Genomic DNA, 16260 nt, shown 5'->3' on the forward strand with positions numbered 1-16260 from the left:
AAATTAATCCAATGATTTAGAATGTTAACATCACAACGTGTTCACTGCGTCGAGGATTACTAATTCAAAAGACGTTCAAAGCATACGCGCATAGCATTCTCAATCGCATTTATCAATATATCTTTAAAAGTAGGTCGAGTTAATAAATTTTATACAACAACCAGAACATATCCCATTATCAATACAGAAATTATACCTACAAGCCAACGGCTAAAGAAACTCTTTAAATCGCGGAAATATAGTCCATTATTTCCCTTGCTTCTTAACCAATGAAATAAATAACAGAAATGCGACAAAATTTCACGTCAAAAATGGCGACTCGTTTGAAATAATCGAAGTGCGATATTCGCAATACAAATGGCGCATTGTGGGTAATTGAGGTAAGCGTACCAGTCGCTTCAATAATTTGCCGATTAAGTTTTTCTCGTTGTTCTGTTCGTCGATTACGAATATATACCTGAATAAAAAAAAAGTAGGTAAAAATTTATAGCCTTTTGTTTCATTTAGCGACTTTAGTGCTGCTCCTGATGGACTGAGTGATAATTACGGACCTTGCTTTGTTTTGATCAATATTCGAGCTGATCTCACTTGCAAAGTGTGCTGGGGATATTAAGCTATGGCTCGCGAAACTGTGCGTCAAATTGATTCAATGAATTTTTCGCTCTGAACCCGCTCATACTTAAACATTTATTTCAGCGCATGATCTGCCGGAAAGGATGGTGGTGGATCATCCTAAGGCTCAATTTACTGGCGATAAGAGGAAGAGAGATAATAGTGGTAAGTGATTTAGGGTATCCGGTAAAATTGCCGAATATCCTCAGTGCAGTATTTTCAGCACTTTTAGTAATTTTAGGTGCTTATGTGTGATATGAATGTTTTTAGTGGTAAATATTAGTGGGAATCAGTGCTTCTAGGTGAAATACCCAGCAATACGTTCTTTCATTCTTCTCCGTCATCCTATGTATAGACTGGAAATAGGGCCTTTGCGATATCGGATTATTTGTTCTTAATGAGTTACCATCAACTCATTAACTAAGTTACCTCGGTGGTTTGCGAATGTTATCTAGTTTCCGAATTTTCATTTTATCCAATTGGAATAAATATCTCATCACTCGAATGAACTGCCGGAAAACACATGGTATTTTTGTAATTGTGGAAATAATCATAATTTTATTCCATGTGATAATATAAGTTTGTTCGTATTGAATAAATCTTGTTTCAATTAATTTATGAAATCGGCAATGGATTTATCGTAATATCGTGAAATGAATTCGGTGTGACTCATATGAAATAAGGTTTTTACTCTTTTCTTGTCCTGTTACTTATCCATCTCGGGTTTCAAAATACATTCCAATGAAATTCAAGTTTGCGATTGATCTGATTTTGTTCCTTAATCTCTCTCTTTGGCGACTCTTCATCAGGCCCTCGTACCAGCATTGTTTTCAATTTAGATTTTCAATGGAATTCCTGAATGAAATCTACGTTCTATTACTCCTTTAAGTGCCTCTTCGGTAGTTATTAGACTTACACATATCATGTATTTCATGATTATCAGCATCTAATGTCCCTGCCAAACACCCAAGAGGTGGCTCGCAGGGTATTGTATAGATGTAGATTATGTAGATGTAATGTGAACTGTTACCTATCTTTGGAATTCATTCCACTCTTGATGAGGATGGGGATACATTATTTTTTCACTTGTAAAGGATCGACTGCTGCTTTTCAAATCACTTTATTTACAGAATTCAATACTTTTTTGTATTGATTAGTACCGTTATTTCGTAGGCATGCTTTTGACATTGAAGGAACAAATTAAGCTGCTTGTGAAAATTTTTTGATGGTTTTATTCCAAGCAGGCCATTTTCTTGCACAAAAGGTCGACTGTTGTGCCATTTCCTTAGAAGAGAACGTTTTGAGTTAAATTCAGCTGATAATCACTTGTAGTTTGAAACCAATGGTGAGGTCAACATATTTTATCACTCTTGCAATCAATGGAGGAATAGTTTCTTTTAGACAGCTTCTTATGAAATCGAAGCCGGTTAAGCAAAGTAGGTGCCTGTAGGTGATCTCTGAATTAAATTATGGTGCACGGTTGTGGATATATGAGGCATTGGAGGAAGTGGCTCTCAGAAATTTGGCTGTAATTTTATATGAATTCTCCTGCTGGCAGGCAAGTTTGGCACGTTGAATGGGGAGCATCGTAGTGCATCTGCACAGTTCCCTTGTTGTGTATTGATTATTATTTTGCTGTGGAGTTTAGTCCACATTCTCACTAGGTTGGAATTGCTGTTCTTTGTACAGGTCGCTTGTTACAAAGTTATTGGTTTTTTATGTACTCTGTCATGTTTTTTTTTAAATCCTATTCAGATGACGCATCATAATTGTTAATATCTGTTGTATTGTAACTTAGAAAATTTTTATTTTAGCGTTCATCCATCGTAGCTCTTTTTCATGGTTTTATCAATTGTGAGTGCATACGTTTTAGTTTAAATAGCGCATTTAAATTTAAATAAATCAATTGCAGTGGTCCACCCTTCTGGAAAATTTGGGCTTTCTCAATGTTGTGTATTCAAGAAACTTGCTTAGCTGCATCCCATCCATGATCAGTTACAATTGTCATACAATTTATTTTTCAGTGTGTCATTTTTGTGGATAGTCTTTTATTCAGCATATTTGACGTATGTTATTGTGAATAAAGAATGTGTTTACAATGTATGCAGGAAGAGAAGCAATGAATATATAGGAAATTAGTCACCGTTATTTTTGTAACAGTGCAGTGAAGCACCTGTGCTCGGCTCTATTTCTATACCAGGTATTTTTAGGAATAGGTATATTGTATCGGTTTTTGCCACTTTAAGTGTTTTAGTTCTCAATCTCCTTGCCTCCTGATCCTTACACAGTTTCTCATCCAATCCTCTTGCAGTCATTTTTTTCTTCAACCCATAACCAGCTTTTCCTTAGCTTGCCTATCAGTCCCCTTCCTTCTGGGTTCCTCTTCAACATTTGTTTCACTTGTCTTTCATTTTCCATTTGTTGCACATGCCTGTATCAATTCTACTACTATTTTCTTATATCAACTTCTCATGTGTTATATTGAGAATTCTCTTATATTGAATACTCTGTTCATCAGAGACCTAATTATTTCTTTGCGGAATTTCTGGCCTTTTCTTTCTTCATCAGAAGTAAATTTCTTTGCTCAATTGTTGGTTGAGCGATATTTTTGTTAGTGATTTATTATTGGCTTAATATTTTTATGTGATTTTCTTCAGGGATTACTAAAATTTACAGGGATTCTTACAAAAAGGTTCCTGTCTAGTATTGAAAATATTTTAGGTGATAACTTATTAGGAATAAACTCCTGCAAAAGAGTTATTTAGCTAATGAAACTTCTGTAACGCTCCAGAGTTAAAGATTAAATGCGAACCATTTCATAGGTTAACTCTACTTCAATAAATCTTTTTAATATAATGCTAGAATAGTTTACACTGGATATTATCGAAAATTCATACTATTGCTTAAACTTACACCAATTTTGATCCTACCTTACGTCGCCGGTACTACGGAAAAGATCGCGAGAGCCCTCCAGAAACACATCATGACCAGATTCAAATGCATCACCAAGATGTCGAATATCCTTGTCAACACGAAAGACCACCACCCTAAAGACATCTGTGGAGGAGTATACCAGATTAAATGCAGCTGCGGTGATTCCTACATCGGCCAAACATCACGAGCTCTGAAATGCCGAGTCCAAGAGCACAGAAGGGCCGTAAAAAATAGACATTTCACCCAGTCAGCAGTGGCGGAACACCAATGGAGTGGACCGACACACAATATTGACTTAGGCAACGCCTCTCTATTGAACAAAGAAGGCCGCTACTACCCGAGAATAATCAGGGAGGCAATTGAAATCACCAAAACAACAAAGAACTTCAACCGTGAAGACGGCTACAATCTTGCCAGCACGTGGAAAAGGGTCTTCAAAGATCCTGACCAATCAGGGCACACCTCCACAAAAAGGCGGCAAACAAAGACTGTACATAAGATGAACAACTCTCTGCATCGACACTTCAGTGGACCTGAGGAAGACAACTGGAACGTTGGCGAAATATTGTCCTACAAAATGGATAAACATGGAAGAATACCCGGAAAAATTACCAAATATCATAATAATCTCCACGGAAGCCTACTTGGAAATAGTAACAATTGATTTTCATGTTTATCTTCCCCACAAGATTTTATTTTCAACATCAGTGATAACCACCAGGATTCTATCAGTTCTGTACTTCTTGATGAGTGACCGTGATCCATTCCATTTTATTTCAGTTATTTTGTCTCCATGAAGTTGTTGAGTAACACATTCTTGATTGTAGCGTCAGCCACAGCCAGCTAATTTCACTGCACTGTAGATTTTTTTTATTGCCCTTTTCAATGAGCCCATTTCTATGGAGGTAGCTTCCCCACATGCACCAAAGCAGGTCATCCAATAGTGGCACAACATTGTTGCAGAATGGCAATGAGGGCTGCAGAAATTTACCTGCTAATGTTATCTCTATGATGAATGGAGGCAGTTACCTACTTTCTGCTCATTGCCATGGACAAACTTCATTTAACCATGTGACTGGGGAATGGATTTTTTCGAATTAGATTCTTTATTTTGGTGAAAGTATTTTCTTTCATTTCCTTTTTTTGCTGAGCATAATATCTTGTCTCTCCTTAATTGAATGCCATTTCTTCTTTACCAAGTGTCAACCTCGTCATAGGAGTCTATGTGACAGCATATAATTTAAATTTTACAGTCAGTGTTTTCAAATCAGTCTCTTTTTGTAGCCTAAGAAAGGAAAGAAAAGATGTTTTCCTGTATAGTACATACTAGATTTTGTGTCTGCTAATTAAATACCAAGTATTCCAATTTTTATCAATATGAAACCCATCTTCTAGGATAATCATTAAATTTGCCATGAATGTTCTTTCTGGTAGGAATAGTAACCCTGGAAGTATGATTATGGGATGAAGGTGCATCTAACCAAAATTAGGATTGTTGACCAATGAGGTTTTGTACAAAGGTAATGCTCTAGCCCCTTGATTCAGTAGTTCCCAAGGTATAAGCAAATTGGAATTGATAATTGCCCCATGTGTACATCATTAGTTCATTTTATAGATGGCAACTTAAAGAGGGATGATAACTATGTATTTTTTAATCGATGAATGCCATAAGATAACCTCTGTCTTGTGTGGAAGCAAGCCCTGTATGATATTTTCTTGAATTTACTTGAGATTTAATTTGGGTGATGTTGGAATGTATGCAATTCTATCTGTTTGTTTGGATGTTTCCAATATAAATAAAAAGGTTCGATACGTGTGTATCGGGCAGTCTGGTATTGTTGTCTAAATGGAATGCACGGCTTTCTTATTTCGCTGAACCTTTGTACCTCTTAAATAACAAGTTATGGGCATCCCAGTCATTAAGCTTCAATTAGAATCATAATCATCAATTTTCGAGATACATTTTTAACAACGACGTTCCGCAATAGTTAACATTGAAATTCTGTCGGAAAAATTTACGCTGAAGAATGGCGCCGGAATATGAAGACGATAGATTCAAAGTTCCTTTGTTCGACGGGAAAGAATACGACGACTGGAAATTTCGTATGGAAACGTTATTGGATGAATTGGATCTCTTAACACTCACAGAGGAAGAACCAGTTTATCCAGGACCGATCCTAAATGAAGCAGCGTCGGAACGTACAGCTCGAGAAGAAGCGAACGCTAAATTGCGGAATCGAGACAAAAGGTGCAAAGGACTAATAATTCGGAAGCTTGCGAACAGGCATTTGGAGTACGCCAAAGGAAAAATATCAGCATACAGCGTATGGAAGGAGCTGAAAGATACTTTTGAAAGGAAAGGGTTAGCAACTCAGTTACAAATTAGAAGACAGCTTTTATCTCCGGCTTGTCAACATAACCCGAAGAAAGAAAATCTAGAAAATCATTTTCTTCATTTCGATCGACTGATTCGTCAACTGAAGTCAACGGGCGCCAATGTGAGTGAGCCGGATATAATATGTCATTTGTTGCTTACCTTGCCGCAAGAATATAACGTGGTCGTCCCAGCCATAGAGACTATGTCTACTGATAGACTAACCTTAGCTTTTGTGAAGAACAGATTACTTGATGAGGAATCCAAGCGATCGTTTTTGGCTAACGGAGAGCAGGATATGAATTCTGAGGTTCCATCTACGACGGCATTCGCTACACAGTCCAAACGAGTAAAGAACAACTATCGGAATACACGGAAGAATGACGTAGCGGAGGTAAAGGATGAAAATAAATTTCATATTCGCTGTCACAACTGTGGTAAACCAGGTCATTTAAGGGCTGAATGCTGGAAGGGTAAAAATAAAAGTGGGCACGCTCATGCAGCCAACGACGATGAAGAATCTTCAGCAGACGACTACGGAATCAGCTTTGCAGCACATGCGGAGATAGAAGACAAGAAGATGACAATGGAGGAGGAATCAACTGCTATGGGAACAAGCTCACAGTCTGAAGGTGAAATAAGTTTTACTTTAGACTCTGCAGCTACTGAGCATTTAGTTGGGGAACTAACTCCTCTCAGCAATGTTACTCCATTGAAGATACCCATCAACATTAAAGTTGCTAAAACTGGACAGCTGATGACTGCTAGAGAAAAAGGGGATATTGATGGTGTTATTTTTAATAACGGAAAATGGGTTAAGTTACACATTGCAAACGTGTTAAGGGTACCTGATCTTGAGATGAATCTCCTATCAGTTCAAAAATTGGATTCTCATGGTTATGGTGTGCTGTTTGCAGATGGAATAGGAAAAATTTTGAAAGGTGGTCGAACAGTAGCAGTTGCCAGGTGCTGTGGAAAATTATACAAAATTATTTTTCGGAGTGCACACACAGCTTGCCTTTCAATGGAAGCAGAACATTTATGGCACCAAAGACTAGGACACATTTCCAAAGATGGTTTAAAGAAATTAACCACACTGGTGGACGGAATTAAAGAAGATAAGTTCAAGAGTATATGCGAGCATTGCGTGACTGGAAAACAAACAAAACTACCACACATGCACGGAAGACTCAGAGCAAAACGTCCATTGGAACTTGTGCATAGTGATCTGGTTGGACCAGTATCTCCAATGTCATATGATGGGATGAAGTATATAATGACATTTGTGGATGATTATACTCATTTTACTGCTGTGTATTTCTTGAAAACAAAGTCAGAAGCCTTTCATTATCTGAAGATTTATGAGAAAATGGCAACATCTCATTTTTGTACAAAGTTAAGTCGTTTCAGGTGTGATAATGGCAGGGAGTATGTTACCAATGAAATTAAAGTGTACTTTGAAGAACGAGGTAAACAATTTGAGTCCACAATACCATACACGCCATAGCAAAATGGGGTGGCAGAACAAATGAATCGTACAATACTTGAAAAAGCAAGATGTTTGATACACAGCTCTGGTTTATCAAAAGCTTTGTGGACAGAAGCAGTATTTACTGCTGTATATTTAATCAACAGGACTCCCACAAAAGCTCTGGAAAAGGAAGTTCCAGCTTACCTCTGGTATGGAAAACAACCAGATCTAAATAAATTGAAAATTTTTGGATGTACAGCCTACCTGTACACTCCTAAACAATTAATGAGGAGTAAGCTAGAATCCAGATGTAAGAAGTACATTTTTGTAGGGTACTGCACTAATGGGTAGGTACAGACTTTGTGATCCAGAACTAAAAAAGATAGTAAGAGGAAGAGATGTAATTTTTGATGAAAAGAAGTTCCTAACTAAGAGGGAATTAGGGTACTGGAAAGAAAATCAAGGAAATCAAGGTGAAAATGAAGAGTACTACCCAGCAGAGAGAGTTCAAAATTCAGGTGGAGAGCAGAATTCAGGTGGAGACAAGAATTTAGGTGGAGAATGGGAAGTAGATGATCAAGTCAGAAGGTCAGTCAGAGAAAGGAAAAGACCTGCTTATCTAGAAGATTATGATACAGGATATGGAACAGTTTGTGCTATGAGTGCTGAAGCATTTCTTGATGATTTGGGTGTAAGAGTAGAGGACCCAACTACTATCTATGAGGATAATAGTTCATGTATTGCCTGTTTAACAAAGTGGGAACACAAAAGACTTAAACATATGAATGTTAAGTATCATTTTGTGAGAGACTTAGTTGAGAAGAAAATTCTCTCAGTAAAATATATACCAACTGCTCAACAGAAGGCAGACATATTAACTAAAGGACTAGTTGGTGAATCTTTTCTCAATCATCGCACTGGTTTGGGTGTGAAGCAAATAGTTTAAACTAGACCTCGTTTAAATTGTTTATATTTATTGTTGTTCTTTTTCTTATTCTTCAAAGAAAGATATTTATGTTCTTCCATAACATTTTAAAGAATTTATGTAATGTGTGTTTCCACATTTGAATGCTTGTTTTTTCGTGTTTTTGGACATTGCTAGAATTGAGGTGGAGTGTTGGAATGTATGCAATTCTATCTGTTTGTTTGGATGTTTCCAATATAAATAAAAAGGTTCGATACGTGTGTATCGGGCAGTCTGGTATTGTTGTCTGAATGGAATGCACGGCTTTCTTATTTCGCTGAACCTTTGTACCTCTTAAATAACAGGTGATTTATTCTAAGCATTGAAAATAATTTATCTTAGTCTCTCATCACATAAATTATTCTTCATTAGTAATCTACAATAAACTGCACTTAAGAAAATAAAATTGCTTCCATGTCCATTAAATCAAGAATAACTCACCATGGGCAGCAGGTAATAGTCAGCAATTTTAAAAGCTAAAATGTGCCAAATTGTAAAGATAGGTATAGACAGAATGCAGTTATAAATTTAAATGGGATCCATTGCTTACTGGACTAGATTTTGGCATATTAGCCAGCGAAATCCGTGGAACAAGTGAGGAATGCTGAATAGGGAATGAGGTGGTTCACACAAGAGCTAAAATTGCATTTCATCTAAAGAATTTGGGAGATGGATGGGAAAGGAAAGTTATGAAGGAAAGAAATCTTTCTCATTTAGCCATTCCAATCTCTCATAAGTGTGAAATGAGGAATTGCAATATTTGCCTCCCTCTTTTCTCTTATTGGTGACTTGATTTAAGTTCTGAATTATTGCTTGTTCAGCGAGAACCTGTAGTTGAGGGAAGAAATCCCTTGCGCAAGTATAAGCAACATCAAATAACACAAGGCCCATGCACAAGGAATAGCTTAGAAGCTGTGACTGAAGTGGCATGAGCTTGTGAAGTCATCAACTTATCTGTAAAAGGGTGAAGACCATTGATATTTTGTCATGAATAGCTCGAGAAGTGAAGGATTGTAATTTAGAAAAATATAGGTCTCTCTATTTTAAAAAAATATCGCAGTCAACAGTGATAACTAATTTGTGAATGCAGAGGAAGGATGTTGACTCCTAAGTATAGGATAAGCCAGCCATAAAGAAGCTGCAACTTCTCATGGTGCATGCCGCTTCAGTGCCAATGTGAGGATAGGCAGGGAAACCCTGGGATGATCTAGAGACAGGAGATTTTGGTGGAAGTGAGACAAAACTCAGCGTACCTCTCTCTTCAGTGGGTGATGATATTTCTCTCATAAGTTCTTTAGCATCACACTTACGGTTTGGGAGTTGATGAGATCAAATAAAAATAAAGGCCTGTTATCAAGCTACATGCATTCGTAGTGAATGGTTTGCCTCTTATGGAAAATGTTATAAGTTTATCCTATGTATAATTACCCTAAACACAAAAATGAATGCTGTCACCGGTGAAAAGGGAAAACATAATTTGCTTAACATCTGATTACTTCTATTAAGCATTTTCCATCTCAAATGTAGTATATCCCTCAGAAAATGATGGTATAGCTCATCAAAATCTTTTAACGAAGAGTTGTTGGCACAGCAGTCATGTATTAAGGGTGATGCAATGCACTGTTGCTAAATCCTCACCCTTTCCACTTGAGCCCAACCAAGAATTAGGGGATGACATATCTATTCGTTTGGGTGTAGGAGAATGTAAAGGGTCACATTGAGAAAAGCATGTATGGGGTACTTACTATCAACAATATCCTACATCATATTCACAGAATACATATATCATGTTTAAAAACACTAGGCAATCACAAATATTGATGATGAAATACTAGGCACTATGAAAATAGAATTCATGCTCCATTTATTGGCCATGATAAGCTTCTTTGTATTTCATTTTTCTTAATGTAAAAATTGTAGGCTGTTCATGCTTGGCTTGTTGATTGGTAGGAATTTGGGAGTAGACTTGCTGCTTACTCATAGTGATGCACTAGTATCTAACTTCAGCTAATTTTGATGGATGTCAAAGAATGCCAGAGACAATAGTTCACTAATTTGTTGCCTTATGTTGCTGGTTTTGTAAACGCCATGCTTTCTGCTTGCAATGCCCTGGGAACGAGCTCCTCCTGAACCTTGGTTAGAGCAATTTTGCCTCTTCTAATTGGGCTCAGTGTTACAATTATTTTTTGTTTGGTAGAAGTGAAGTGGGAACTGTTATCTTGCCTACTGCCATGGAATTGCCCATGCTATTGGCAACTTTATGAATCATCATCATTAGTCAATAAATCTAAGATTGGTTGCATGCAGTCCTATATTCCACTTTATCTGCCAGCCTTTTCATAGCGACGTATTTCTTCTCTGTTACATCCTTTATAACCTGTTCTATATAACTCATTCGGGGTCATCCCTTGCCCTTCTTCCCTTCCACCTGTCCTTCTATGATTTGTTTTCAACAGGCCATTGTGTCTCAATAATGTGACCAATTAAGTTGTCCCATCTTCAGCTTAAGGTTTTTAGAAGACTTCCCTTTCCTCCCACTCTTCTTAGCAGTTCCTCGTTACTTACGCAGTCAATCCATTTTATCTTCATCATTTCATTCTTTATGAATACCTGTATAAATGCCCATTATTTTAATTTTTGATATGTATTGCTCATGTTAATGAAGCCTTTTTGTAATCCCACAGACCAAAATGCAGAGTCAAGCAGCATGATGGAGACGGACGAGAATGTGGTGGGTGACCAATCAATACCAGTGCCACCTCCAAATCCATCTTGGAAGAGGCAGCGGAAGTCAGGTGACAGTGATTGGGCAAAGAAGTCTGGAATGAGTGACGAACTGTCCGGCACCTCTCCTAACTCCAGGCAGCGTATGGAATCTAGTCGGGAAAAAATCAGGGATCCCTCAATGGCAGACCTAAGCTCACCACTTAGGCAAGGTGGGAGGGGAAACCCAGGGTCGAACAAAAGACAGAGGGATTCCGATGGAGGCGAGAAGACGTCTGGCAGCCCAGATGGAATGGCGTCAAGCAAGCGCCAAAGGGTGGACGGGGACGGCGTTGCCCACGCTCCGTTCACGTCACCCTACAGCCCGGGCAGAATGCCCAGGCTGAGTGTGTCGTCCGGCATATCTCCGGGAGCAGACCCTTCAGTCTTGCTCACACCGACAAAGAATGCTGTCTGTGCCCTGAATGAACTTCGTCCTGGGCTCACCTACACTCTAGTCTCTCAAGTGGGGCCAGTACATGCTCCTCTTTTCACCATCAGCGTAGAGGTGAGTGCATCCACCTCATGTTTACGGCTTATTGCTCTAGCAGGGTTCTTCACTCTTCTGAAAACCTGGTTTGTGTGGGAAAGTAATGAAAGATGTATGGAAAAAATCATTCTTCTGTACAATTGAAGTAGTGAAATCTTTTCCTTATCCTTTAATGCATGGGTCATCGTCATCTTCATCATAAGATGGCAATGGAGAGATTGGTTTGATTCATCTCTCCATTCCTCTCTCCTATCTGCCAGCCTTAGTAGAACTAGTACGTAGTAAACTAGTATCTTAGTTTTCGTTTTGTTGAATATCAACTGATATCTGGGCATTGTCCTTTCCATGTTTATCTGAGTCTTCTTCAGATCATTTTGTCGTGACCATGACTGCTATGTCATGAGCAAACCGTAGCTTGCTAATTCTTTCTCTGTGGATAGGGACACTTTGCGTTTGATTTCATTGACGGATTTCTTGCTGTGAGCCGTAAAAATTAACAAAACATTAAAAGTTCACAGGTATAACTAGATAATTTGAAATGTTGCTTCCAACACATCATTCAGATGTACTCTGTTAGTAAAAGAATTCATTTTATCATACTAATATATATTGTGAAACAGTGTGGAAAACTGCGTGAATAGTCCAGAAATTCTTGATTTATGAAAGAATTTCAGTTTTATGCCTAAGTGGCCACCCTTTATTGATTGAGAATACATGTAGCTTTTTGAAGCCTGAGATATTTCCAGTTCTTTGCCAATTTTTACATCAAATAAATAAATACTCAGTAATATTCCATCCTTTTTATCTTATGTATCATATCATGAAAATTTTATAATATTACAGTAATTATTCAACGTATCAAATTCCATCTTGTAATGACTTCATAATGCTTTTTCCAACACCGTGAGATATGTGTTTTGTTCCTGAATGTATAAATTGTTGCAAACTGTTATCAGCTGTGAGCATATTTAGGTTAAGCAGAGATAAAAAAATAAATAATTATATTGTGGAAGTAACAAAGTATCCTTTATTGCTAATAATTACTAACAGTTTTTATGTGTTTGAAATCAAGGTTTGGGAAAAATAGCCGCTATTACTATGCTCCTTTCACACAGCACGGTTTCGCCCGTATGGGGAAAACCGTACGGGGCACATTCCAATAGTGGCGCAAAGAATCAGATGGGAGCTTTCACACTGATACGGCGACGGTTTCTCGCCGTGATGCAGCTGCCGTCTGCTACTAGAACCGTACAGGCGCCGTCCCCATCGAACTGCGTAATAGCGCATTGGAGTAAACAGCCCCTTTCACACAGACCGGTTTCAGTCGTACGTTTGGTTCGCTAGCGAGTGCACGCTGCTCAGTTCTCTGTGGAAAATGTATAACATTGACGTGCTTATATCTTTGGTAGAATCGAAGCCTGTGTTGTGGGACAAGACTCTTGAAGTGTTTAAAGATAGAAATACGATGCGAAATGCTTGGAGTGAAGTTTTTTTGGTGCTGAAACCTGATTTTGATGTCATTGATAGATAATAATTAAAAAACTTTTTCTCATCTCTTCTTAGGTCATCAAACAAAGTATAAAAAAGTCCAGCTCCCTTTTTTCTTTGATCAATTGGGTGCACCCAGTGAATACGACGACTTCTTTGTCTCTTCCGACATCGTGTCGGTACCACAACCACAGCGCAATTGCTTGTTCTCGATCCATGTTAGTTAAGCAGTACATGCAGACAGGTACATATCCAACTCAAGCCAATGCTCAACTCAAGTCCCTCACCATACGACGGGACCGTGCTGTGTTAAAACTACTTTAAACCACTTACAACCGTACGGTCTTCCCCCATGCGGGCGAAACCGTGCTGTGTGAAAGGAGCGTTAAAGTTGATTTTCTTTCTGATTGCTGCAATTTCTGCCATGGAGCCCTAAAAATTAACTTAAGAGTCGCATAACTTAGTAGAATAGGCAATGATTGATAAGGAGCTGGGCCTTTCAATTCTATTCAAAGGATGTAAATATGGTAAAATCAAGCTGATATTCCAATGTTTTGTTGACTGATTTAACTACTCAAAAAAATTCGCTCACAATAGTAGCTTTTAAATAATTTTTTGTCCCCTATTTCAGGCTGCACTTAATCTCTAACTCCACAGGCCTGTTTGTGATGTTTTGATTGTGTTGGAAGGAATATTATTATTCCCCGGGGGAAAATAAATAGCTGGAGATAATTGGAAATGCTGAGTGAATGTAATGGAACGGGCTAATGTTAACTGGTTGTATCCCATGGTTATACTCTTCTGTTTTGCCTAATCATCTTGTATTGCATCTGTAGGGATGCTGAATATTGGGAATCTAAATTGATGTTTTTTTTAATTTAAAACTATGGAAATTGATGGAATAATAGTTAAAAAAAGAAAAATTGTGAGGTCTATAATATTGTAGTGTTCTGGGACTAGCCACAGTGATAACTTTACGAAGTCACCCACTTCGCAGAATTCCTCCGTGGAAAAATAATTTGCCTGGGCCGGAATTTGGACCTGCATCCCTCGATTTCAGCCAGTTAAGCTACGGAGGCGTCAATCTCCTCTGTTATTTATATTGTAGCTATTGTAATTTCAGATTCTGATTGTTAATAGGAGTGAAACGTGAGTTCTATTTCACTATTTGATGAAAATGTTGTCAAGAATAGCTAACATATCCCTATAATTTCTCACGAATGAGAAACAGTTCTATATATTATTCTTTGTAGTGAAGGGAATGGTACACTCTCCAATGTCAGGGAAGTAAAAAATTATTATTGTGACATAATGCCCCTACTAATTGAGTGAGTTAAAACATCTTTTGGTGTCGGTTATCTCAGAACGAGGCAATTTTTTCTAAATATTCTACTGCACTTCCTTCTCCTGTAGTTCTGAACTCTGTAGATATTCCACCCACTCTTTGTGAGCTTGCTCACACAGTTTTGATTGAAACATAGTCATGTCTAGCTCGGTGTATCATAAATAAAGAGATCATGGCAATTTTGAGATTTTCTATAGAAAGAGTTAATGCCTTGTTTGATAAAAAGATACTTCATGCTCATGGTTGTGTATCTCCTGCTTTGCTTTTACCAGCATAAAAATGTTACTAACATTGGCTTGGCTGATGGAATTCTTCTGAAAAGGTAATGAGTTCATTGTATGAAGTTGTCATGTAATGGTGTTGCAGGTGAATGGCCAGTCATTCCGAGGCACTGGTCGATCGAAGAAGAGGGCCAAAAAGAGTGCTGCAGAAGCAGCACTTCGCTCATTTGTCCAATTCAAAAACTCTGAAGAAGTGGCCCATGCCATGGGCATCGGAGGAGCTCACCCTGGAAACCCTGGGTAGGTGCATAAGTGGTACATAAAAATCTGTTAGTATTGATGTCAATGAGGGATGTGGTGATCCTTGATCTCTTCCTATCTCGTATCAATCACTGAAAATCAATTTACATGCCAGCAGTACCTGTTAAGAGGTTGTCTAAAAGAACTGAACTGCCAAAATGAATTGTTCGCTGAAATTTCGAAAATGAATGGTTTTCTCTCACGCCTTGTTCGCTGTTCATGTCTGCACTAAAATTGTGCGGCATATTCAGGCCTGTAGGCATGCTCGCCAAAGGGTATTTTGAACTGCAGCTCAACCACTAGCTTGCTCCAGCATTGTGGTTACAACAGATGGTTACAACTAGAGATGGGTCGAATAGCAGATTTCTCGAATTCGAATATCGAATTCGAATATTAAATCATTGCTCGAATATTCGAATACCTCGAATACTAAATGATGAATGCTGGAATGTTTGACTCGGTTGCCTATGCAGCAGGCATCACAAGATTTTGGGGAGTAATTTTGATTTCCTTTAAATGATTCGAACAGGAATTTAGCTGATTAATGAATATTTTAATTTTATGGAAACAATTGGGCATATAATTAATGCAACTAACATCGCTTTACCCCCACTCCTGCTGCCAAGTGCTAGCTGACAATCTGAGGCATTTTGCAACATATGTACAAGCTCTTTTCCACCGGATTTTCTTCAATTATTTTCACTCCATCTTTGGGAGTTCTCACGAGATAAGAAGATGAATTGGAATTGCTATCAGGGAGAAACCAAATATTCTGAGAAAATATCCCTTTGTCTGGGACTGTAACAATAAAGATTTATAGCACCACTCATAAATTGTAACTTGATATATGTTTTCGGAAAAAATACCGCATCAACTTCCGAGAAGCTCTGCTGTTCATATCGAGTTTCGCCAGAATGCTAAGTCTCCGTCGTATTTTGACATTTATTTCTTTGCGCAAAATGCTTAAATAAACTCAGAAATACGTCGTGTTTGGTCTTATTCTTTTTGAAATTATGCGCACATTACTAATATTTCAATTCAATAAAGGTGTAACATCAATTGACGAAAGTCATTCTTAGACACCTTTTGTGCTAATAGATGACTCATGCAGCGGTTGACCTCCGCAGAAATGGGGAACTTCGAAGCTGGTAGGAAAAAAAAGGTCAGTGGGGGAGAAAAGGGAGGGCCCGAAACACGTTTCTATTGTTCTCGTGTAACTTGGTATTTTTTCGAAGCTAAGGTCTTCGTAATATGATCCCTGCGCGAGCTGTGACCTTTTGTTTGATTTTGGAGAAGAG

The 16260-nt window shown here is 38.1% G+C and overlaps 1 protein-coding gene across 5 annotated transcripts in view; it reads left to right on the forward strand.

The window, feature by feature from the left end:
* Nucleotides 1-317: 317 nt before the first annotated feature.
* The window catches only part of LOC124164361 (double-stranded RNA-specific editase 1-like), a 99440-nt gene continuing 83497 nt past the window's right edge, over nucleotides 318-16260 (forward strand). For 2 of the 5 annotated variants that reach the window (XM_046541648.1, XM_046541652.1), the window contains exons 1-3: nucleotides 495-777; nucleotides 11040-11626; nucleotides 14808-14962. In XM_046541648.1, coding sequence (XP_046397604.1) covers nucleotides 717-777; nucleotides 11040-11626; nucleotides 14808-14962 — 803 coding nt within the window. In that variant the 5' untranslated portion in view covers nucleotides 495-716. Of the gene's footprint in view, nucleotides 473-493; nucleotides 778-11039; nucleotides 11627-14807; nucleotides 14963-16260 lie in introns of those variants that run through there. The other 3 variants (XM_046541650.1, XM_046541649.1, XM_046541651.1) reach the window with 3 other exon arrangements.

The sequence above is a fragment of the Ischnura elegans genome, chromosome 8 (genome assembly GCF_921293095.1).
Source record: "Ischnura elegans chromosome 8, ioIscEleg1.1, whole genome shotgun sequence".
NCBI classification, from domain to species: domain Eukaryota; kingdom Metazoa; phylum Arthropoda; class Insecta; order Odonata; family Coenagrionidae; genus Ischnura; species Ischnura elegans.